We start from the raw sequence: 24,561 nt of genomic DNA, 5'->3' as shown, positions 1-24,561 counted from the left end.
CTTCTTTAAGATAAACTCCCTTTCAGGACCGCTTGCCTCCAAGAACATGTTCGGTTTATTAAGTGTCTGCTGAACGCTGCAGTGTTTGTTTATGTGTGTGTGTGTGTGTGTGTGTGTGTGTGTGTGTGTGTGTGTGTGTGTGTGTGTGTGTGTGTGTGTGTGTGTGTGTGGTGTTGGAGAAAGTAAATATAGGTGTACTGCGATGATGCATATCTATGTATCACTGGTTATATGGAAATGACAGTTTTATCTCACTTGCTGAATCTAGACTATATTAGCCTTTCCCCCTTACTTGCTGTTGCTATTGCTGTCAAGATTTCCCCTATAGCATGCCACGTAGGCAGGTTAAATAACTTCTCCAACAGTGGCTCACCTTCAACCCACAGTTATTTGCTAAAGGGTCACACACAGTCAGAGAAAATTTATGATTTTTTGAGCACACAAGCTGGTTGTGAGAGAAAAAAGTGTGTTGCGCGATCAGTTGCGAGTGGTTGCTGGAGATTGCTAAAAGTCACTCTGAAATAAACAGGTAGAACCCCATTGACCTACAGACTGGTCAGTGAACCCTTGCCATCAGCTGGTCACTGAGCTAGGGAAAAGTACGTATTCCATGACCAGTTGCTGAGTGGTTTCTGAGGCTGCCGGAAATCACTAGTGTGAAATCGGTAGCAAAGAGGCCTATGGTGCTGCACCAAAAAACTTCTTGGGATTGTTTTCGTCGCTAGCTGGTTACCGTGGCTGCCCGTAGTTTGCATGGCAGATGCCAACTTGGCTGCAAACGCTTGCAAACTATTCACCAAGAGGTCGTGAAAATGTGATTGGTGCGGCGCAAACTGGAAACAGAGGCCTTCAAAGTAAAAGTTGTGCCTTGTGAAATGTGACGATTGCAGCAGTAAGGTACAACTTTTACCTTGAAATCAAAGTTTCTGGTTTGTGTTACACCTTTTCAAGTTTCAAAATAAAATAGTGAGTGCAGACAAGTTGTGACTTTAATGCAAACTATGAATGAGCGTGACAATTACTAAAGCAATTGCAAGGAGGTTGTGCTGCAGCACCCTCTATGCAACTAATTTCACCTAGCATCAACCAGCAATCTCCAGCAACCACTAGCAACAGGTCAGGGGAATACATTATTTTTCTCACTTGCCAGATGCTTGCTAATCTGTCTCAAGGCCTGTGCGACTGAGGACTTATAATTAGCTGGTTAAGGGGTATTGTCTCTATGAAAATGTCTTCATTCTATTATCTACAGACATGATATTATCCTAGAGCATACTAGAAAACTGTCATAATATCTCACCAGATGATGATCCTTTCAATAGGCAGCATTATGTAACACCAAATAAAGAAACAGCATTGTAATTGTGTTACAGTGTAGAGATAGTTTTTCCTACTGTGCTAAAAATGATATGGAAAAATGTCAGATCCTATTGTCGCTATCATATTGTATATGGGTTTGCTCAACAGAGTGGCTTACATTTCCAAGTACAAAAAGAAATAATTAAGAGAACAGCTAATATTTGGCAAGAGCATCCAGAGCACATCTTGTGTTTATGCCCCCACACCTGTCATATCAACCTAGGTTCAATGTGGCAGAGAAAACTGGGTATGGATTTAAGCTAATCCTCTCTAAGGCATAAGGGGTGGAAGTTAAGGTAAAGGGAAGAATATGTTAACAGGGAAAAAAGGCTGCTACTTATATTAGCACTCTAAACAGAAGTCTTTATTATTGTAAGTTAGAAATAGCATGTTACAGTAGCTATTCAGATATGCCAGTGCTGTGTTATCATGCAGGTCCCACCATTACTGGAGCTTTTGGGATGATGCCTATGCTGAATTTTTATTTATTCATGTTTATTCTTAACTGGGAGAATTTCAAACTTTCAAACACAATTCTCAATACTTTTTCAATACACCACAGGAAGACAAATATAAATTATTTTTAAATAAAGTTTAGAAAAATACAAATAATAACATCAACAACAACACTCACCTAAAGCAAGTAATAGTAATAATAATAGTGACTTGCACCATACTCTTTTCCTTCTCTGACGTCTCATTGGACACAAATAATCAAGCTATCCTGGTAAACTAAGACTGTTTTAAAATGACAGACAGGCAGGACCGATAATGTTAGCTGAATGACTCCCACATTAACTTTATCCTTTCATCATTAGTCACAGCCACTCGCCACTACCGTAATAACCTAACAAGAGGCTATTGTGGCTGTCGGGGTGCTCCCAAAAGAAATGACTGACTCAAACATATCCGCATTTATGATATAACTGTTAAAAACATTAATATTCTCGAAACAGGAGCTTTACTGACCTTACAAATCATCTGTTATAACTGCTAGTGAGGGGAGGGCTATGTACCTGCCTGAATTCAATGTGAACAATATCAATACTGTTGCAAAGGAGTGTCTAATCCAATATTAATTTTTTATAATCAATTACTATCTGAGTCTTCATTTTTTTTGACAACCCAAATATATATGTATGTCAGAGTCATATTGAAAAGGCAGGATTGATGAGGTAATTGTTCATGAACTTTCCAGCAATTTATTGTACGAGCTAGTCAGTAACTTACAATTAAGACGCCATCTGCTTAGCTGTGATTCATGTTCTGTTACATGTGCTGCAGACAGAGCAGCACATATAGCAGAATGTATACCCCAAGGATTTCATACAGTATCCATCCATCCATCCATTAACTTCCAATTTAGGGCTGCAGAGTCTGCAGGTCTGAAACCTATATCCGCTGTCATAGGGCAAGAGTTACAGTCTTGTGTACCTGTGATAGGCCTATGCATGCTGGGTATCTGCCTAGCAAATCATTATTTTAAATGATTTCAAAAGCACACTAGTTAAATGCAGTTTTAACACAAATTGAGTTCAGTGTGACGTTTTAATCATTTTACTCAAGTTTGCTTCATGTATCTGATGTGTGGAGGATAAATGGTGCGTTTGTCCTGGACATTTGATAAGTGAGACACCGAGGACCTGATTTTGATGAAACTCACGGGAGTCATGCTTCATGCCGTTCTGGCATTTTGAAAATTACTATGTTTGGCCCAAGGTGGGAGCAGCAATTACCTTGCAAACATTTTAATAACCCGTCATATCTCACATACTGCTGGGGGGGGATAAAATGAACCTTCAAGCACATATCCAATCCTCAATTTCTACAAATTTGTCTCCAGGGCCTGTAGTTTGTAATATATTTGATTTGCCAGTGTTTTAAGTTGGTTTATAGCATGTTTACCTCCAGGGTTTTTTTTTTTTACTTCATTTACTCATCGCTGCAGGGGTCACCACCTTGTTTGTGATTAGCAAACAGACCTGAAGCCCATTTATTCCGGACATGACACAAAGGGAAATTCTGTTGCATCTTAACAGAATTTAATAAAAAAGCATTACCCTGTAATCTGTCAACCCCAAGTGTAGTTATCGCCTAACATTTCAGCACAGTTGCACTAATTTTAAACAGAAATGCTTTTAGTCTTCTGTAGAGATGTAAAAAAAGCTCTTAAAGCTGCTCTGTGTAAGATGTTTATGTCAAAAGAACACCTGCCGTCGAACCTTTTATATTAATAACTCCTGCTGTACTGGAGAGCATTCTTCATATTGAAATATAAGAGAAAAATGCAAATCATTTCAAAACACCAGCAACCAAGTGCTCTAATCTAATCCTTTTAGCTTCTGTTTTGACCCCTTCATCATGTAGGTTATGATTTCAGAGTGTATATTACAGAATTTATCTTCTAAGATTTATTGGAAGGGTTTTTAAAAACCTGAAGAGACACAAAAATGTAGTATTTAACATGAAAAAGCACCCGAATAGCACATGCCATCCACCCCTTTCCTTAATGCTTTTTATTGATGCCCTTCTAAAACGTTATAAATTTCTTCTGATATTAAGTGCTTCTGTGTGTATGCTTCACAGAATATCCCAGCGCTACCTTGCGGCAAAGCCCTCTATTCTTATGAGGGCAAGGAACCGGGCGACCTCCAGTTTTCCAAAGGTGACATCATCATCCTGCGACGCAAGGTGGATGACAACTGGTACCACGGCGAGCTCAATGGTTGTCATGGTTTCTTGCCTGCTAGTTACATCCAGCTGCTGCGTCCCCTGAGCCAAACTCCACCCCAGGGCAAAGCATTGTATGACTTTGAGGTCAAAGACAAGGACCAGGATAAAGACTGTCTGGCCTTCAGCAAGGTAGCACACACTCATAGTATACACATGCTTTTTTAATATCCGACACAGAATAACATTTAAAAAAAGGCTGCATGCTTAAATCAGTAAAAAGATCCGAAGGACTGATGTGTTCAGAATTTACAACAGCATAAATACTGTAGCAGGAGAAAACACTTATCTGTAGTGTTAAACCAGGCTGGTTCTTTGTAGGGCACTAATAATTTATTAGCTCAGACCCTGCTCTACAGATTGGTTCACAGAATGTAAACTGGAACATCTTCAAACAGAGAAACAAGTGCATGCTCTCCTCAGTGGAGTCCACAGATAACAAAATAGTCTGCTGTCTCTGATAAGATCAGTGCTGTTCATGAAATCTAATTGTTTGACTTAGAAAACGAATGCCTTTGTTACTGTTATAAAGTCATGTGATCTGTCTGAGCGGAAAACCAGAATAAGTATTACTATTTGCGGTAGTGTGTTACTTGAAGGTGCTGGTATTTAAAGCGACTGTAGTTGCAGTTTCATGTTTTACTTTGTTCTCTCTCATTTTAACAGTTTACACCACTTTTTTTTAATTTTACAGCTGATGTTTTCATCAGTGTAAGTGATTGTGTATTGTGTTTGTTATGAGGTTTTCTACTATGGAGACAGCAGACAAGTAGCGGGGAGTTGCTGCACTGCAATCATTACCAGTCTCCTCGAGGATTTGGCTGAAGTTGAATTTTAACACTCACTCTTTTTTGGGGGTGGAAATGAAAGTTCTGGCAACTGATACTCTCTATGCCCATCTTCAATTAATATTCTTCTGTTTTAATGCCAAGACAGCATTTACACCATGATTATACTCAAAAACTCCACTAAAATACCACTATTTATTTACTGGTGGAGTCTAATCTATTCTTTTTCATGTGGATTTGCATGGAGTAAAATCCATTGTGGGGTTTTGGTTTGTTTGATGTGAAATTAATATTAAAAGTATTTTCCAAAGCAAAGGCCAGAGAGGAACAACCACCTGGAGGACACTATTGCCTTTCTATTGAAGCAGATATGTGCTTTGTGTCTGCATTGCAAAATTGGGATGGGCTATTTCAGGAATTTTGCTACATAACCCTACCTAACTTTCTCTTATATGTAAAAATGTAGATGTCACATTACTTTCTCATTACTCCATAAAATTATCTGAAATTCACTGTTACATAATTACCAGCTAACAGTATAAACTCCAGGCTACAGTTCTACACACCAACACAAATGCTTTATGTCTCAATGAGGACACAAAAGATTGTTCTTTAGTGTTTACATTTAAACAAAAAGCTGACAACACAAAGCAAAGAAAACCTTTACAAAGAGACTGTTGAAGTTCAGGCTCTGGCTGCTGGGCTCAGCATAGCTTAGCTGTACCATCACTCTGGGTTCTTGGCTAGCTTTGTGTTAGCATGCTGTCTGTGCAGAAATTGGGTTAGCAAGGTAATGGATTTTCTGTCCTGGGCGTTGTTTGCACTTTACAAACACGCTCCTTTTCTTCAATAAAATAATAGTATAGTGGTCCCTCGTTTTTCACAGGAGTTACGTTCTAAAAATAACCCGCAATAGGTGAAATCCGCGAAGTAGTCAGCTTTATTTTTTACAATGTGTTTTAAGGCTGTAAAACCCCTCACTACACACTTTATACACTTTTCTCAGACAGGCATGAACATTTTCACACTTTTCTCTCAAAGTTCAAACCTTCGTAGAAAAATAAGTCCAGTATTATACAGGGTGGGCCATTTATATGGATACACCGTAATAAAATGGGAATGGTTGGTGATATTAAAGTCCTGTTTGTGGCAGATTAGTATATGTGAGGGGGAAAACTCCTCAAGATGGGTGGTGACGATGGTGGCCATTTAGAAGTCGGCCATCTTGGATACAACTTTTGTTTTTTCAATAGGAAGAGGGCCATGTGACACATCGAACTTATTGGTAATGTCACAAGAAAAACAATGGTGTGCTTGGTTTCAACTGTAATTAAGACTGTAATATAATTGCCAAATTTACTACGGTAACATGGTACACTACTATTGTACTGAAAACTCTAACCTGATTACAATAACGTGTTGCTCTGTAAGGCATTACTCCCAACAGTGCCTGGATCCTAACCAGCTGTGTAGCATGGGCTCTTTTTTGCTCGTGGATCTGTGATTGGAGTGTCAAAATGTCTATTACATTCTACTCTCCAGTACTTCTAATGCGCTTGTGGTTGTGCGTCATCATGAGTGCAGGAAAAAAATGGTGCTTTTACAAAAGACAGGAAGTGTGAACTGGAAGTGCAAGAAAAAAAACGTGTATTTCTGCTCTTTGTGGCCAAGCAGATTGTTAATTGGTTGGGCATCATGTTGCTGCCAGTAATGATGTCTCTATCTTATAATACCGTTAAGCTCAAATACACGTAGAACTGGCATTAACTATCCTCGGGACTTGCTGTCCGCAGCTTTCTGTATTTTGGGAATTAAATTGTACAAGCGTGGGTACATTTTCTGTGTCAGTCTTACTGATCTTAATGACCTTTATCATATAAGAGGTAGATAATCTGAGTAGCCGATGTCAAAAATATCACTCAAATTATACTTTGAATAGGATGGAAATGAGAGAAGGCACTCAGTCCTTGAGCAGTGCACGTCCAGGTCGGGCTTGGTGTAAACAGTAATTTGTATTCTCCGTAATGTTGTGTTCCTCTGAGCTTATCATTTTTTTCCCGCTGTTACACAGGCCTCATTTGTGCTAGGACTGAAGGCTCGACACCTCCACTCTGTCTTTGCACTCTAAATGTGTCTGCAGCAAGAGAACAAGATAGTTTATTAAATTACAGTGTAATGTTCAGTCTAGTGTGGGCGTCTTAAGACCTATCACGGTAATGTAAAGTGTACACACGTTGTTTCCGACACACCGCTCTCTGCATCCAGGAGAACAGATAATGCTGGGGCATCACATTATTATGATTTTTAGGGTTAAACTATTCAACAGGTTAACAACTAAAAATCATGCAAGACCATAATTCACACAGAGACACGTGCCCCCGTGGAGTTCTGTATGCGTGTTGTCATGCAGAACCAGTGTGTGTGATATTGTTTTCTCAGTGTGAGAGGTAATTACTCAGTATGACTAATACAGAGTCATTTGCTGGCATTATCACTGCCATCCCATAATGGTCTAACCAAGACCTTTATGTGAGGAGAGGAGAAGCAGAGGGAAAAACATCATATATTTATTATATTACATGTGATATTATATCATATGCACAATGTAGAGATGGAAGTGTACACAAAGGTACATATTTACTGGTAACCAGTATGTAAACTGACATCAAATTGTTGGTTTTTGTTGTTATATACACGATTGTTGATCGATGTAAAGTTGGTTTGGGTTGGGCACGCAGATGTAGAAAAAAAGGAAAAACAGATGCATCAGTATTCACCTTAACTTTGCCCTAAGGCAGTCATTTTAAATATTTCTGCAGAGTGTCATATTTAGCTCATTTTTAGCTCGCATTTTACATTTGAAATGGGAGCAGCTCAAGTAATTTGAATTCAGTAGCCTGCTTGCAGTCACTGAAAAGGGTTACAGTTTGTAGTTAATATGCAGTGGCTTGCAAGGATGCCAGTGTGTCGTGCTGGAATTGTATCAGTCCTGAGTTGCCGTTCCAACATAAACATAAACAGCCTTGAAAAATGTTGATTTGCCATTTATTAAATATATTTTCAGGGACCTCAACAAGGTAGCAAGGCATCACTTGGAATAATTTGATCATGCTTTCATAAGCAGCCCATGTTTTAAAAAAAGTCACGTCATTATGCATAAACGCTTTATATGCAAAGGCAGAACAAATAAACTAATAAGCATATCAAAAGTAGTTAAATGTCTATTGTTCTGGAAGTGTGGTATACGGTGTATACTTGAGTGTGTTTGTAGCTTCACTCATTTCCTCTCTCCCCAGGATGAGGTGCTGACAGTAATCAGGCGAGTAGATGAGAACTGGGCAGAAGGCATGCTGGGAGACAAGATTGGCATCTTCCCAATTCTTTATGTGGAGGTAAAATGGCATACAAACACAAACCCACTGCAGAAGTGTCGATGATGCTGTAGCAAAACATCCACTGTCACATCTATTGTCATTGCCACATTGCTACTTTTAAGAGAAGAGGAAGAAAATGCGATCTCCTTTTATCAAACACTTGATGAAGGCTTCAAAAGTTAGTTTTGCATGTGTCCACTGAAAGAGTGATAAAACGCTGTTTCTACTGTGGAATGTGCCGAAAACTGACAAGTAGAAGCTTTCCATGTTAAAGAAAGAAGTTGACTGGTTCAGATTTGTTAGCGAGCGGAGGATAAATCAGTATAGTCGCCAGTAAAAAAGCTGAATATGTTCACCTTTACTAAATTATTGTTTCTTGATACCAAGTAGGTTTCAACTAAATTGCATTCCGATTCAGTTATAAATTTTACCAAAGGTACTGCTACTACTGTAGTCATTAACTCTATTCTTCTTTAGCACAGCTGCACTTTGTTCTCTGTACTTAGTGAAAGCATATCTCTTGTCGAAATTCACTGCCAGTGGTAATGAGTAATCTATTATTTATTTTCTTTGGTTTTAATAACCTCACTACCATAAGTGCAGCGAGCAGGGACACACGGAGTGTGTGCTCACTCTAAAGTTAGGATGTGAGAGGAGATGGCTACATGTTCTTGGCTGATTAATGAAATGTTGTAAAGCCTCCAGCATTAATATTAATTAACGCTGGGATTTCACTCTGAAAGGAGGCATATTGTGTGTTCATTATTCTCCATTAATCATGCTGTTTCCGCATTGAGATTCCACATTATGCTTCCATATCAGGATGTTAAGGCTTGACCACTTTCAGACGGGTGACAAATTTAAGTGTCTTAGTGAGGGGCTGCGCCACCACAGCTTTGTATTGATTTGCAGTGACCCTTTCCTCTCAGGCAAGGCAGTCGGCCTTATTTTAGCTCGACCACAAGAGACTTACTGGGCCAGACAATTAAAATATTTGCGTAAAAACCACCAAAGTTTAAAGAAATCCAAGTACTTTCTGAAAACATCCATTCATTTCTACTTAATGTCTTTTTTTAAACAAGTTAGTAAAATTTTATTGATATAGCACCTTTCAAGATGAATAAGTGCTTTCCAACAACAATAATAAAAACCTAAGACTAAAGTGTTAGCCAAAAACAAAGCTGAAAAACAGGCAGAGTTTTTAGCTGCCTTTTAAAAGAGATCACCAAGTCCACAGATCTCAGACTCAGAGCGAGAGCGTTCCAGAGTTCGGTGGCGCCACTGTTGCATAAGCTCTGTCTCCTTTATTTCACAGTCACGTACGCTGTATAGCCAGCAGGTCCTGATCACATGACCTCAGGGACCTGCTGGGGATGTATGGATGTAAAAGTTCACTGTTGTATGGCAGTGTTTGTCCACGCAGAGCTATAAAAGTCAAGTCATTTTCACTTAAAGTGAAGTCTGAAGTTGATGGGGAGCCAGAGCAACTGATTTAGCAACAGTGTGATATGTGAGTATTTAGAAGACTTAGTCAGAAGGCTTAGTCAGAAGGCTTGCAGCGGCGTTGGAACAACTTGGAGACGTTCAAAGGAAGCCTTGCTTAGACAAGTAAACAGTAATCCAGATGTGATTAAATGAAGGCATGGATGACAATCTACACAGTGTGACACAGTGGAACTTAAGTGATAAAAAGCGAGAGCGAACCAGAGAATCCAAAATGTAGACTAAGTCAAAGGTACCTCGATGTTCCTGTGTGAAGCGTACCTAGAGTTTCTGTTATGTTAGGTACAAATCAGTTGGGGGCACAAACAAGGACTTCTGTTTTCTCTCTTTCTGTATTAATAACCATTCATTCAGTGTACTAAATTCAAAGAAACTTAAAAGCATCGCTCTGTTGTTTATCCGTCTTTTTCAGCATGGTATTGCATGACATGTCCAATGCCTTTGTGGGCCTTTGTGCTGTAAAATTAAAAAGGATTCAGAACTCTGGTTTGGATTAAAATAACAGTTCCGAAGCAAGTGTGTTTGCAATTTTTTATCTCTACGACACCACAAATTTGTAAAAACGCTGATTCTCGCATGACCTGTCCAAAACAAATGATGAAGTCTTCAGAAATGTCAGGAGATTCACCCACACTACAAAGAGCTTTTGTGTGTGTGATTTTCAAAACAGCGGGAGTGCCAGGAGTTCAGCTGCAGTGTAGTAGCTGCATTGTCTTCTTTATAAAGTCAAAGCAGATTTTTAATGCACAGATTAGAGGCAAGTCGCTGTAGGATGGAGTCATCCTATATGCTGCTTTTATACATTATATTGCTTTTTCTTGCTGAATAAAGCACATATTATATAAAACACTTAGTAGTACAACACAGCACATGTGTTACAATCAGGATCCATATACATGTGTATATGAAATCAGTGGTGTGTTTTTTCTCTAAACTTTAATCATACTGCTCTCTGAATAATTTTTCATTTTTTCTCTATGTCTGGGTTTGCAGCCTACTCATGCTTGTACTCTTGGCCACACAATCTCACACACACAATGTCCTTGAAATTAGCTAACAACTCTAGAAAAGGACTCTCTTAGGTGATGGTGATTAAGCCATAGGCTGAGTCGTGTTGGGATACACACACACACACACACACGCACCCAGACGCACAGGGGTTCCTATTAGATCGAGATGCATCAATAATTTAGGCCTCTCCATCACTCTCACACAGTGGGGGTGCAGGGGCATGTTGACGACGTGCGAGCAGACGTGTGAGTGCTTGATGTGTGTGCGTGCGCACGCGCATGTGTGTGTCATCATTTAAAAGCCAATAAGGAGGACCCAGCTGGAGCCTCTGCCGATCTGTGGCCCTGTTCAGACCAGGTATTAACATAAATTTTGAGTGATCCAATCATAAGTAGACAGCTCCAGATTTTAATGCAACAAAGATGCAATAACATCCCATCACTCAGACCTCATTGAGAGGTGGGGTGAGCCACATATGGGCAAATTGTTTTTGCAGTTGCTACATCATTGCGAGCCACTTAAAAGGACCTTCTACTCAAGTGGCGTGCCTACTGCAGGTGCAAAGCAGCAGTGCGTCTGGCAGAGTCCTGCACTTGCTTGATTACCCACAGCTTGTCATTAGCTATTTGTTTTTGCATAAGGCTGTTGGCCGCTTGCTCAAGAAAAAATTACAGCCCATTTAGATCATATTGTTGGGTTCTAACAGATATTACTGGGATTTGTGGTAACTTTTTGTGATAACAGAAAGCAGATTTTTTTAAAAAGAAGCTTAGAGTGAATTAAAAATGGTGTCATCAAAGTGTTTAGTAAAAATGAAGCGGTTTGAGGTGGATGTGTTTAATATCTCGGGTACTTGTATTAAAGGGTCACAGCTGGTTTAGATTTGCTTGGAAATAATTGTGGGTAAGAGGTTGGTTCTTGAAGTCTGTTATACTATACAGATAGAGTGTGCATTTGCAAATGTTGACCTGTGCGTGACTCTGTTATTTGAGCTTGACAAACAGAAATAATATGCTTGTGTTTTCACATACAGAGGCGGGAAGGTGAGGTTCAATCATAGGTTACTCAAGAACAGTGCGGAGATAGATTCTAATGCCAGACATGAGCTGACTTAGTATACTAAGATCCCTGTGTGTCTGCCCTACTGGATATTAGGGCTGCCACAAACGATTATTTTGATAGTCGACTAGTAACCGATTATTTTTGCGATTAGTCGACTAATCAGATCATCATCCATTAGACGTAAAACGTACAGCTTATTGCACCAGCAGCATCTGCTCTTATATAACTATCATTAGCTTACAGCTTTAAGTGTTTAAGGTCTGTGCTAACTAAAAATAAAGACAATTTGCAGATTGTTTCGGTGAAGATTAATAAACTCCTTGCTATCTAAAATATAACAGGACACTGGAGTATATTCTGGAGCATCTCACACTTCTGATAATCAGCTGTCTGCTTGACGTTTATTCAGCTGTGTAAAAACTATAACTTTAATCTCAGACAAACCGATTTACTCAGGAACAAATAAAATACTAAAAAAAAAAGCCAAACAATAACATTTTAAGTTATCTAAGTGACTCATATATATTTAACCTGAGTAGCGAAAGACTGCGGTGGGTTTGAAAACGATTTGCGGGGAGTCCGGTGTTCTCACGGCGCTAGTGAGCCTAGCCCCCGGCTCGCTAACGAGCTAGTGGGTAACAGATGTCTCCGAAAACGTCGGAGCGCTTTTGAAAATATGCGGTGTCTTGATAAACTGAGCAGATATTTGAGGTTTGCACAGCTACATTCTCGCCTGAAAATATGTTAAACGTTTATTTTGTGACCCAGAAAGAATAATAAGAGTAACATTAAAACTAACTAGCTGCCGCCATTGTTGGAAACTGCGCTGGGCCGCGCTATGAATTCTGGGACACAGCTGCTTCTTCTTCTTCTTCTTCTTCTTCGGGGTTTAACGGTAGCTGACATCCTTGTACATGCAATGCTGCCATCTTCTGTTTCAGTCCGTTATTACACTCTTAAATCCTGCCACTTATTCCTGCGTCTTTTGTGATCGTACAAAGTTTCAAACGACGCGTCGACTATTAAATCAGTCGTCGACGATTTTGATAGTCGACGTAATCGTGACTAGTCGACAAATCGTGGCAGCCCTACTGGATATGAAGTAAATACCACTTCCAGATCACTTGCATTGCTGGTTGATGTTGCACCAATTTGCACCAAAAGTTGTATCAACATTTTTTTTGCCAGAAAGCTTTGAGTTTTTTGTTGGGGCCCTCTGCATTAGTAGATCTCCCCTAAAGGGAAAGGGTGTTATTTTTTGACACTATTCTTTTAAACTATTCATTTAATTGCATGGGAAGCCGTGCAGAGCCGGGTGCTCTAATCTTTTCATGTCAGTACATTTCACGTGTTAAGAGCCATGCCAAAATAATTCATTTTTCATTATATACGTGTTATCTGATAATGTCTGTAGGTCTTTCAGAGCTTATGCAAGAGTTTGCATCACCACGTCTCTATTTCTAATCTCAACTGTATTGAAAAGAGAATTAAAACAAGAGGACAGAAACTATCTAATTTTACTGACTGCAGGAAATGTATCGTTAAATTTGTGATTCGTTTGATTCGGTAAGTTTGGGTGGATTTATTGGATGTGCCTGGGTTTTTTGGGGGGGTTAAATGTTTGAGAACAGTAGGGTGGATGATGTAAAGGAGTAGATATGCTTTGCATTTGAATATACTGTACCCGACATGACTTTGAGTGGATATATAATGAGCGGGCTGGTCTGTGTTGTGTAAGTTTGCAGCAGGAGCTGAAGGAGCTGATGTGGTTTCAGGTAGATGTGAGCTCAGTGTGCATAAGTTTGTGCTAAATGACAATGACTGATTTAAGTTTAATGATGGTAACGGGAGACATATTGGGACTTCCTTTGTTTTGTTCTGTTTTTGTTGTGGAGAGTTTCCACTTTTATGTATCCCTGCAGCAAAAGGAAGTTGGCACATGTCTGCCACCAGTTCTCTGCGTGTGTGTGTGTGTGTGTGTGTGTGCTTGTGCTAGTACATGCAAGTGTCCTGCTGGCTTACCCTTTCGCAGTGCAGATATCAGCTCATCAGCTCGAGTCTCAGTATTACCCCTAGAGAGGAACTGACTCTCCAAAAGGTACACGTTACAGTTAGCTCAACACATAATAGATGACCTTGGAGATTTCATTCAGCCAAAAGCACCAAATGAAGAACTGCGCCTATCAAAACTTCGCTCTCTTTTCTCTGGCTCTGTCACTTTCACTCAAACACGCACAGACACACACACCGACATGCACCCTCTGTCATTTAATGCGCCATTTTCAGTGGAACAGCTGAAAATGTATGTGCGTCTGTGTATCCGTCCAGTTGTTGCATTCACAGACAGTAACTGGAATGTGTTTGTGTAAGTCACTTAGTGAAAGTGTTGGATGAATTCCTGACTGTGTGTGTGTGTGTGTGTGTCCTCTAGTCAACCTCATGAGAGCAAACTGAGTTATATCTGCAGCATCAATCCATCATGCTCATTAGCATATGATTTGGCTTTGATTAGCATATCTATTAAAATGGAAATGCAACATCACCAACACTGAACCCAGACAGGGCGGCCCTGTACACACTTTGTCTGAGTCTCTCTCTCCAACACACACACACTTATATACCACACATATCTCTCCAGGGGTTGCTCAGGGAATTTGTTGGAGGATGCCAAAGTTGATGGTGTCTGTTAATGTATCAGATGCGTTAGCTTATATGTCATCTCTCTGTTCAGACATTTATTGTTAGAAACTCACTGCTTCATAGATATTTCTGAGCCCAGCTGTATATTTCAAACTTATAAATATTCAGTCTGCTTTGATGACTAGAATACAAGAGTTAAAATTGAAAGGAGTTGTTCCTTTGGTCTTGTTCTGTGCCAAGTCATACCTTAATTTGGCATGAAGTGCCGATGAACTACATGTACATGTACAGTCTTTCTTTGGCATGCTTGCAGGCTGCACAGCATGTAACAATGGGCTGCCATTGGCCTGCAGGCAGCACTTTAAAGACCCTTGCTTAACACTGAAGAAAAATGTGAAGCGGAAATGTTAGACTTTCACTGAGGTAACAAAAGTGAAATACTCAGGTCATAATGCGTATATAGTATTTATGTAAAAGCTGCAGGGTTTCTGTCTGAGTGAGGCGAAGGGAGGTTGAATTGCAAGCAACAGATACTTCAGTAACAAAGAGAAGCAGCGTAAGCACCGGAGTAAGAAGAATTAATGAGCGGCAGGTTCTTGTAATGATTGCTTGGATGACTAATTGGATTGTACAAGCAACGTGTGACAGTAAAACAACTTCACTGCCAGCTTAAACTACCTCAGAGCTCCATAGTGGTCAAAAAATACAAATTGTTCCTTTCAGTAATCCCATTTGCAATCAAATATGTGCTCACGTCCACAGAAAACACAATCAGATTAGTTCATATAGGGGGTTTTCCAACGCTTGGTAAGTATTACAGATAATAACATAACATAATTCAATTTCTATGGAACACTCATTCTCATATTTTCACTACTTTTTTATGTTGATAAACACATTTTGCTCTTTCCTTGATAATATGATGCATACTGAGTACAGTAGGAAACGGCAATGATCAGGACTACACCAACAAACTTCTTGTTGCAGGTCAGTGCCTGACCACAAATAATCAAGATTGATTAGATTTACAGAGGTGCTTTTACCTCCTATACTGGTGCTTTTTCCCAGCACAGCGATCCATAATTTAGACGTCTAATACTTCTATTATATAGTGTATCGCATGTGTAACTGTTATAAATCAGGATTTAATAAGTAAAATTATTTATCAGCTGTAAGGGAACCTGGAATTTGATACTTTGCACTCGTAATTTATTGGCTTATTTTTTTCGAATTATTTTCCTTCTTTACCTCAACAAAATGATGCATCTTCTCCTCTGCCGGTAAATCACACTGTCTGTAAACAGACCACAACCTGCACCGATAGTGTGAGCTCTTCTACCTTAAAGTTAAAAAAAATAAAGTAGGTGTTTCTTTCTCATCGATTTCTGGTTGAAAAAAATGAATAAATAAAATTGACACATTATTAAAATCCAGAGCTCTGACCAGATGTTAGAGTCACAGAGCCAACCTTTTTTTTAATCACCCAGTTAATGAGGCTTTGGATTCATTCATTTTTGCCATGTCTTAAGAGGATGTTTTACCAAAACAACAGAAAAATGGTATTTACAAAAGAGTGCAGTGTCAAGATTGCGTGTAAGAGGTGGAAACTGGGGTTATGCCACTAACCGTGTTGTATACGTATTTCTGGGAATTCCTTTTTCAAGGTGCAAATTATAGGGAGGATAATATTTAAATCAATAGAGCAAAGTAAGTGATTTACTGTGCACATAATTTCCTGCTAATTGTTCCAATATTTAACACCAAAAAGCAGCATGTCTCATTTTTTGTGCTTTATATTGAAATGAGCCGACTGCACCTGTTTAGAAAACAACACAGCTTTTGTAAATCACCCAGCTAACGACACCTATGAGCGCTATTTGGAGGTGGCCCCCACACTCTGCAGGTCAGTCCCCTGTTTAGTGAATCAGGCTGATTGTGTCTTCCCCCCCCAAAAAAATGTTTTTCCTGGAAATACTCTGTAAATAAATGTTTGAAACATGTACAAGACCATCTATTGGTGAGAAGAAAAGGAGTAAACTCTGGCAAGCAAAGTGAATGCTCACCTTTCTGTGGGTTATTTGAGTATCTGTGTGTTTGAGCTACTGTCAAAGTGTTACACAGAGGGAGTCTCACCAGACCTGCTGTTGTAAGTGATCATTCTTGTGCTGCTGGTCTGAAAAGCTGCCAGCAAGAACAAGCAGCAAGAGAGCCACACAAACACACTTGAATGTACTGGAGATGTACTTGAACCACTCAGGTCTGAAATCGAACACCTGAACGTCTTCTCTCTCATAGTTCCCTCCCCCTCTCCTCTCCTCTGCTCTCCTCGCAGTTAAATGAAACAGCCAAGCAGTTGATGGAGATTGACAAACCTATACCAGCTAATGCACCGGGTCCGAGCTCTGAGCCGGCCCCGTTGGGCCCCTGCTCTTCTGGGCCCTCCCCAAGCGCGTCCCCGTCTAATGGAAACGGCTTTGGCCATCGGAGAGGCGAAGGAAAGAAGAACGCCAAGAAGCGCCATTCGTTTACCGCTCTATCCGTCAGCCAGAGGGCTGCCCAGCTCAACAACAGACACAGCATGGAGATCTCCCACCCAGTCCTCATCAGCTCCTCTGACCCCAGAGCGGCTGCACGCATCCAGGTGCATGCGAACGCTGTGATGTACACAGACCCCATAATTACAGAACGCAGCAGATCTTTTATATCAGGGAAAATCAGTTTGTTTGAGCATAAGAAAATACTTGATTAGATGTAATGTGGCCCCATTATGTACAAGTACTATGCTTGTTTTGTATTTAAAAAGTGTATAGTGAAAATCACTTGGATTTTTTGTGCATTTTCTAGTTAAACAGCAGTCAACAAATACGTTGCTTGGCATGTAATATATCTGCGGGGAACTAATATCAGCCAGTGTATTGCCCCTGCTGATTCCTTGGTTTCACCTCTAAGGCATTGCTTGCATTTCACAAACCAGAGTTCACTTCAGTCACTCTGTTACTCTAGATTTAATAACTTATTCCCCAATCACCTACTCGTCCAGTTCCATGTAAATAAAATCATTCCTCTTATTTACAGCATTTCACTAGAGACGCATTGCTCTTGCAAATACTGCCTCTGGTTGTATTTAGACGTGGGTTCAGTTTGTATTCTGTGAATAATACCCAGCATGTATACTGTAAATCTGCATGTGGGTTGTAGGCATTTTCATTGTATATCTTTCTGCATTTCTTTAGGATGCGTCTCCCCCAGGTCCCTCTCCCTCCTCGGCAGGGGTGCTGGTGCCCCCCAAAGTGGCATCCATAACCTCTGAGCTGCTGGCCCATGCCAAGGTTCAGCTCCCACTCAACATGTGAGTATGCCTCAGTGCTGTGAGTTCACCCAGCTGTGACTTTCTTTTCTCTTTTTTCCACCTGCCCATTCTGTTTATCACAGCATACGTGCGACTCAGATCCAAGCTTGATTTCACAAGCCGCCTGTTGGCAGCGTTAAAAATATTTCCTTTGTTGTGCTCTGAGATATTGGCCGTGTTCCACCACCTCTGCACATTCGCTCCTCCACTGGTCAATGATGAAATTCTCCCCAGACAGGAAAATTGCACCTCTGTTATGCTATTTCCTCACTTGTGCGATGCTTACGTCAGTGTTTCGTAACAAGGCTCTTAACAGCATTTTACTGTACAGGTTTTTGTTATTTCATTAAAATGACCATGTTAAGAGGGATGAGAGATGCACACAAAAAAGATTTCTGTCATAAAGATTATGACATAAAAAGTGAGACTATGACTATCACACTAACATTGCATGCATTGCAACATAAAAAGAGGTGTTATGCATTAGGATGTGCATGATAAAGTAATTTATTGCTGCAGTTGGAGACTTTAGCTTTACACAAACACAAAAAACTACATTGAATCCTTTGGAAAATTTAGGTGGTCAGCAGTCCTGGGGAAGTGCCACTGCTAACCTAGTTTTACCACATAACTAACCTACAAACAAATTAACTAGGAAAATAAAGGTCTCTTCAAGGTGAGCATGTGATTGTTCTCTTGTGCTTCCATTGCTGCATGGACCAATTTTGAGAGTGAGACCTTGAGGGTGTGGATATTTTTGGAAAGTGAGGACACTTGCTTAGTCTGCGCGCCATACAAGGTTAGAATTAGAACTATGGTATAATAACAATGGACAGACATTAATGAAACTCAATATTCTTTCAAATTACAAAAAGATAATAGCGTTATTTTTTCAGGGTAAAAAAAAAGAGATTTGTAAAAGTTTGAATTTCTAAAGCTTTGGGCTCGAACAGAAAAACTGACTATTTAGTGTAAACCACAGCAAAAGTGTTTACTTTGGTATAACTTTTAAAGTGTCAGTGTTTGGGAATTGGGACATTTAGGGGTTTTGTTTTTTTTATTGTATTATTTTGTAGGATTTATTTGTATCTGCTTGTTTGTTTTATTATTACTATAAATCATTCTTCAAACAAATAACAAAGACATTGTGTTAAAAAAGAAACCCATACATTTGTGCCAAGAACAACATTACACCAGTGAAGATCTTCACTTGTATAGAAGTAGAAGTTCGCGTGTGTGTATGCGCGTGTGTGCGATGGCCTGTGTGTGTGCTGTTTACTATTAACCGGTGTCCTTCCTGCAGGATGTGAGCCAAATACAGCAACATTGTCAGATTTAATAATATCACTTTCCAAGTAGTAGGTACACACTCAGACGTGCGCTCTCTCACGCACACACACAAACACACACACAATATGCACACGTGCATCCGGAGTGAGTTCATACTACTGATGAGGTCGGACGTTTTCCTCTTGACCTGGCAACTGTTCCTGTTGCCATGGGGAGACTGAAGACAGTCCCTACATCTGTTACCATGGAAACGGGAAGGCAGCATATATAGTACTTGTTTACTTTCTGGTATTATCGTCTTCTGTTGGAATCTGGCACCACACAACTATGAGTGCACTCCAGCACCGGTACCGGGATATCATGTATATGTAGTAGTTGTAGAACCCACAAAACTCAATATACAGTCACATTTAGGACATTTCAAAATACTACACTGATCAATAAATGTGTGTGTAAACACATAAACCAAGACACGTATGGCAAAGTGTACCATTCACCTCTAGTGGTCACACTGGTCCTTCAGACAGAAAAAAAGTGTCCTGTAAAAATAGGAAGTATGCAAAAAAGGTGTTACGTCTTTTGATGTTTTCTTTTTTTTAACAGTGTTTTTGTTGTCTTATAGTTCAAATTGTCATAACAGTAAATTGAAGCTATTGTAAGATCTGTCTAAATATATTCTTTCTTATTTAGTATTCAACAACTGTACAACTGCATTACAGAATTAATTCTTAGACACATTAGTGGATAAGTAAAGGTAAAACATTGACGATGCATTTACATAACTAACTGAAACTAGCACCACTGAAGGAACAATGGGCTGGGAGTTCAGTTCCTTCATAAAATGCACTATTTATAAGACTGGGGAAACCTGCAGTCAGCTGAGACTGAAGAAGTCACTTGGATGAGTGATGAAATGTTTCTCCCACTGAAAACGCTACATCCAGATGAACAGAATCAACTTTTGGAGTAAAACATTATACATGCTGTACATGTATATATTTATTTGCAGTGTTAGGGTGATAATCATAGTCTCACTTAAACCAGTAGTTGACAACTGTTCGTGTTTGCAGTCCCACTCCTTCCCTCTATTTCTAAAGGAGACAGTAATACACAGACATGAAATATACAGCAAAAACAGGGGATTTATAGTGGAAGGACCAAACAGCACTGCCTTATTAAAAGATTGAATTGCTGCTGTTCACTCGGAGTAATCCACATGCATGCTTTAAGAAGAAGATGTCCAGTGGGAGTTTATAATTAGGTGAACAGTTGTTCAAGATTTCCTTTAGAGTTAAATATTGTTATTATATGACTCGCTTTTGCAATGCAGCTTGTCACTTTTCTTTCTCAGATACCTGGCATTATATGCCTACAAACCCCAGAAGGCTGACGAGCTGGAGCTTAGAAAAGGGGAGATGTATCGGGTGACAGAGAAGTGTCAAGACGGATGGTTCAAAGGCACGTCACTGAGAACTGCTGCCTCTGGCGTCTTCCCGGGAAACTATGTCACTCCTGTGTCCAGGTGAGAGCGGAAAGTACTGCATGCATGTGGTTAAATAGTGAAAGAACTACCACTGCATGAACACTTGGCAACTTAGTTATGCAATGACAGATGTTGTTGAGATGTGTCCATCCATCCACTTGTCTGCTGTGGTAAAACTACAGTGTTCTGAAGACAGATAACAGAGATACCCACCCCGGGTGTTCTTACCTTGTTGTTTGATGTAAGCTAAATAAACTGGGACCCCACACTGAGCATTTTTACTTCATTACCAAAGCTGAAAAGCAAAACAGTAAAGTGAAATGAAATGGTTGTCACATCGAGACTTGATACTCACCCTTGTGTCCATTTATATTTTCTCTTCCTGCTGAGTGGAAAATCCATTTGAAGTCTAGCCTTTATTAAGGCAAGGCTTTCAGCTTCTGTGACTGAAGTAAAAGGCAATAAAAGTATCTTATGCTGTGCTACATCAACTTCACTTTCATCAATTTAATAGAGCCTATAATCTTTTCTAAATCCACAGTACAAAGAGCTGCATACAAGACAACAATTACTTAACAAGCAGATTTTATGACAGCATAAAGTTTATAGTGCACTTGTGGGTTCAACATATTGGTAAAAGTGGTCATTTACCTGGTGATGGCTTGTTTTCACGAACACCCAAATGGTGCATTATGTTTGATTTTTGAATTAGTCTTAGTTATGCTGGGCCTTAAAGAAGTAATAAAGGTACAATTAAAGCACCTTAGCTTTTAGAGAATTCCACTAGCTCTTATTATGACTGCCAATCATATCAGCTGTGGTGATGAAGCTTAGAGTACAGTTAATCTCGTTCACCGAAGATGGACAAGTAAGTTCAACTGAATTTCTCCACAGTATAAGCAGAGGGCACATGAGTTAAATTTTTAATCTCTTTATGCCCTGTTAAAGCCTTTTTGCCCTCTTATTTTTTTTAATGTACCCAGCATTGCAATCAAATCAGACGCACACCCCAATTTTGTCCTCTCACAAAGGCAATGTGAATGGTAGCATCAACATAGTTGTTGTAATTTACTGTGTAATTTTTTTGCAGTCATTACTTAGTTGCAGACTGAAATGTGCAATTTGCCCGGTATTATGGCATGGCAATTGCACATGTGTTTTTCTGCACTCAGGCTGCCTCTCGTCACAAAGGCACACCCAAAAAGGTAATTTTGGGGGGCTTTAGTTGGAGAAAGGTGCAATCTGTGCATATTATCTCCAACGTGGCTACAAAAACCACCAAAATGATTAGGTCGAGCCAGCACATTTACCAGAAGTATGATCTGGGAAGCCATTGCTAGGAGCGAAACTGTATATTGCTGTGAAGACAAGAAGAAACAAAGTGTAGTGCAAAAATGTCTTAATCTTGATCTAATCCATTCTTAATCAATTCAATGTTGTTACATGAAGATTAAATTAAATACATCATAAAATTTAACCAGTCCGACACTACTGGCTCTGCCGTTCTAGTGTTTGGCTTCCGCAGCCTCACCGTAGATCATTGCGACTGTCGTCATTATTATAATTACCATCCTCGTCGTTACTTAGTAGTACAGCTACTTCTCGTAGCTGTCCAAAACAAATAAACCAGTAAAAATGGTGTGCTGAAATATTTTGCAACTTAATTACCCTCATTATTCCCATATGCATTAAAATGTTTTCAGTTGCTTTATATCTCATCTGTATTCCGCTCCATGATGCAGTCAAGAAAAAGGAGAGAAGAAAATGAAAGCAAGGCACAGTAACAGTAATGGAAGAAAAGAGAGCCAAAAAAATGAGAGAGAGGAAGGTAATGAGAAGCTGGAGAGCATGATGAGGCTATGCAGGATAAACAGGGAAAGCGAATGGAGGGAAGCAAAATGTGAGAGGAGAAGAAAACGGTTGAAAGGGAATAGAATGGGTTTGACAAAGGAAAAGGTGAAGAAGGGCGTGAATTATGGAAAGAAATTCAAACAGAAGATGGCTGAAAGAGAAATTGACAGAGTGAGGAGGAGGAGGAGCAGGAGAGAGAAGAAGGAAGAGAAAGCAAAAGAAAATGATACAAAGACATGAAACGGGTGCAAAAACAGCAGGTGTCCTTCTCCAGTGGATATGAATGGCTGCTTCACATTTTGCAATTATGCAATCCCAAGAAGAGAGAAAGAGAGAAAGACAGGATGGGCGAGTAATCAAATGAGAGGCAATTTGTTATTTTTACGCAAGCATACTCTCTCCCTCTCTGCCTTCCTCCCTCCTTACACCCCCCCCCTACCCCCCACCCCCCTTTGTCTGCAGTGCAGCTCAGAAATTTCTCAGTATGATAATGAGAAGCTGCCAAAGATATGCACACAGAAACACACTGACTTGATCAAACACATAAATGCATGTTTATTTTAGAGCTACACAGGTGGCCCATACTGGCAAATTTAAATTTCACTTTGAATATTTGCATATTTGTTGTGGAATTCATTATCCTGGTTAATGCAAACCGTGAGTATACATAACAAATGCATGTGATTAAACATAAGACTCCCAAGAAGCCTTTTGATTGTTGTGTTGCTGGATTCATTTCCGATCTTGAACTCATACTGGGGGGAAAAAAATCCTCTTTTGTATGAAATCTTCAAACTTACTCATAAGTAAGGCCAAAAACGCCTGCTAAAAGACCTGAGTTAAACCCAGCACACACTTTAAGCAGTTGAATTTAGTGTGTCGAAGAAACAGTGGATAACTTTGCAGTTTCTTTTGGCAAAAACACACACAGGGAGAGAAAGCCATAACTCTGTATGTGTCTGACGGGAAGTCGATGGGCAACCATAAGTGTGTGAATACCGCTGCGTCAATAATGTTCAGCTCACTGTTCTGCCATTCAGCACTCTGCAGACAGAAACATGAGCAGTCTGCAACGCCATATATGTTACAGCAGGACACTTTCTCGTGCTGATCCACCGGTCAGATAATAGTACTGGAATTTTTCACTTTGACAGAGGGTAATAGTACTGACAGGGAAGCTTGCAAATTTTAATTTTGGATTCAGTACTGGCTCATAATTAACATTTAACATAACTCCTGATGAGTTTATTGTCTCGGTCGCTTATTAAGTATGATATGATGTTTGTTTTTTCAGTTATATTCCCCATTGTGCTACGGTCTCACTAGGGAAAGCAGTGGTTAGAGACCGCAGCATGACTAAATTACTGTGACTGCGTGCAATGAACTTAAAGTCTTGTTGCCTTTGAAATGGTTGCTTCAAAGAAAGGGACCAGGTCTGCAACCACTTGTAGTCAGCTGCTGTCTTTAAAGTGACTTTGATGCAATAAGATAAAACTGCATTCACTATCAATCTGCTACCAGTCTATCAGTTTAAATCTGAATGGGATCACATTTGCATTTGAATGCAATTAATTTCTGATAATATGGCAATTAACCGTGATAAATTAGTAAAAAGGGCAAATCTGTTATCTCTTAACTAGTTGCATTTATCGTTCACCAGAAGGCCAGAATTAGTTCCCAGAGTTGCTGCAGGTTGGTAAGGACTGGGGTAGCCATTTTTAAAGACTTATCCCTCATTTTTTTTCTGTTTTTACTTTAAATATGGCTAACTTACAATGCAAACACCATGCTGTGTTAAAGAAGACTATAGCTAGAGACCATAAAAAGGATGTTAACTAAACTAATATATCATTGGGTAAATCTGTCCAATCAGATTTTCCTTTGCAATGGTTGTATGTTTAGGGCCCTTCCACACTGGCTTTACTTTTCAAACCAGAAGCTATCTCCATCTTATTTTTATACATGGAGATGGTTTCTGGTCTTGGATTGTAAAGCTACTTTCTCACGTCAGCTTGAGATGAATACACAGCTGGAGTTGACCACATTAAAGTGTAGGTTTTCAAGCTCCGATTTGCTACTTAGCATTAAATGGGTATTTGAGTTACTGAGCAAATAAACAGA

General features: G+C 39.7%; 1 protein-coding gene across 3 annotated transcripts in view; it reads left to right on the top strand.

The window, feature by feature from the left end:
• The window catches only part of LOC146556973 (E3 ubiquitin-protein ligase SH3RF3-like), a 110,501-nt gene that overhangs the window by 66,367 nt on the left and 19,573 nt on the right, over positions 1-24,561 (top strand). For all 3 annotated transcript variants that reach the window (XM_085248572.1, XM_085248570.1, XM_085248569.1), the window contains exons 2-6: positions 3,946-4,221; positions 8,174-8,269; positions 16,800-17,108; positions 17,701-17,816; positions 20,458-20,628. In XM_085248572.1, the coding sequence (XP_085104698.1) occupies positions 3,946-4,221; positions 8,174-8,269; positions 16,800-17,108; positions 17,701-17,816; positions 20,458-20,628 (968 nt within the window). The remainder of the gene's footprint in view (positions 1-3,945; positions 4,222-8,173; positions 8,270-16,799; positions 17,109-17,700; positions 17,817-20,457; positions 20,629-24,561) is intronic.

The sequence above is a fragment of the Mchenga conophoros genome, linkage group LG16, assembly GCF_057382185.1.
Source record: "Mchenga conophoros isolate Kocher_MC1m ecotype Shallow Benthic linkage group LG16, M_conophoros_male_GT1.1, whole genome shotgun sequence".
NCBI lineage: Eukaryota > Metazoa > Chordata > Actinopteri > Cichliformes > Cichlidae > Mchenga > Mchenga conophoros.
This window is presented reverse-complemented; position numbering and strand designations above follow the sequence as displayed.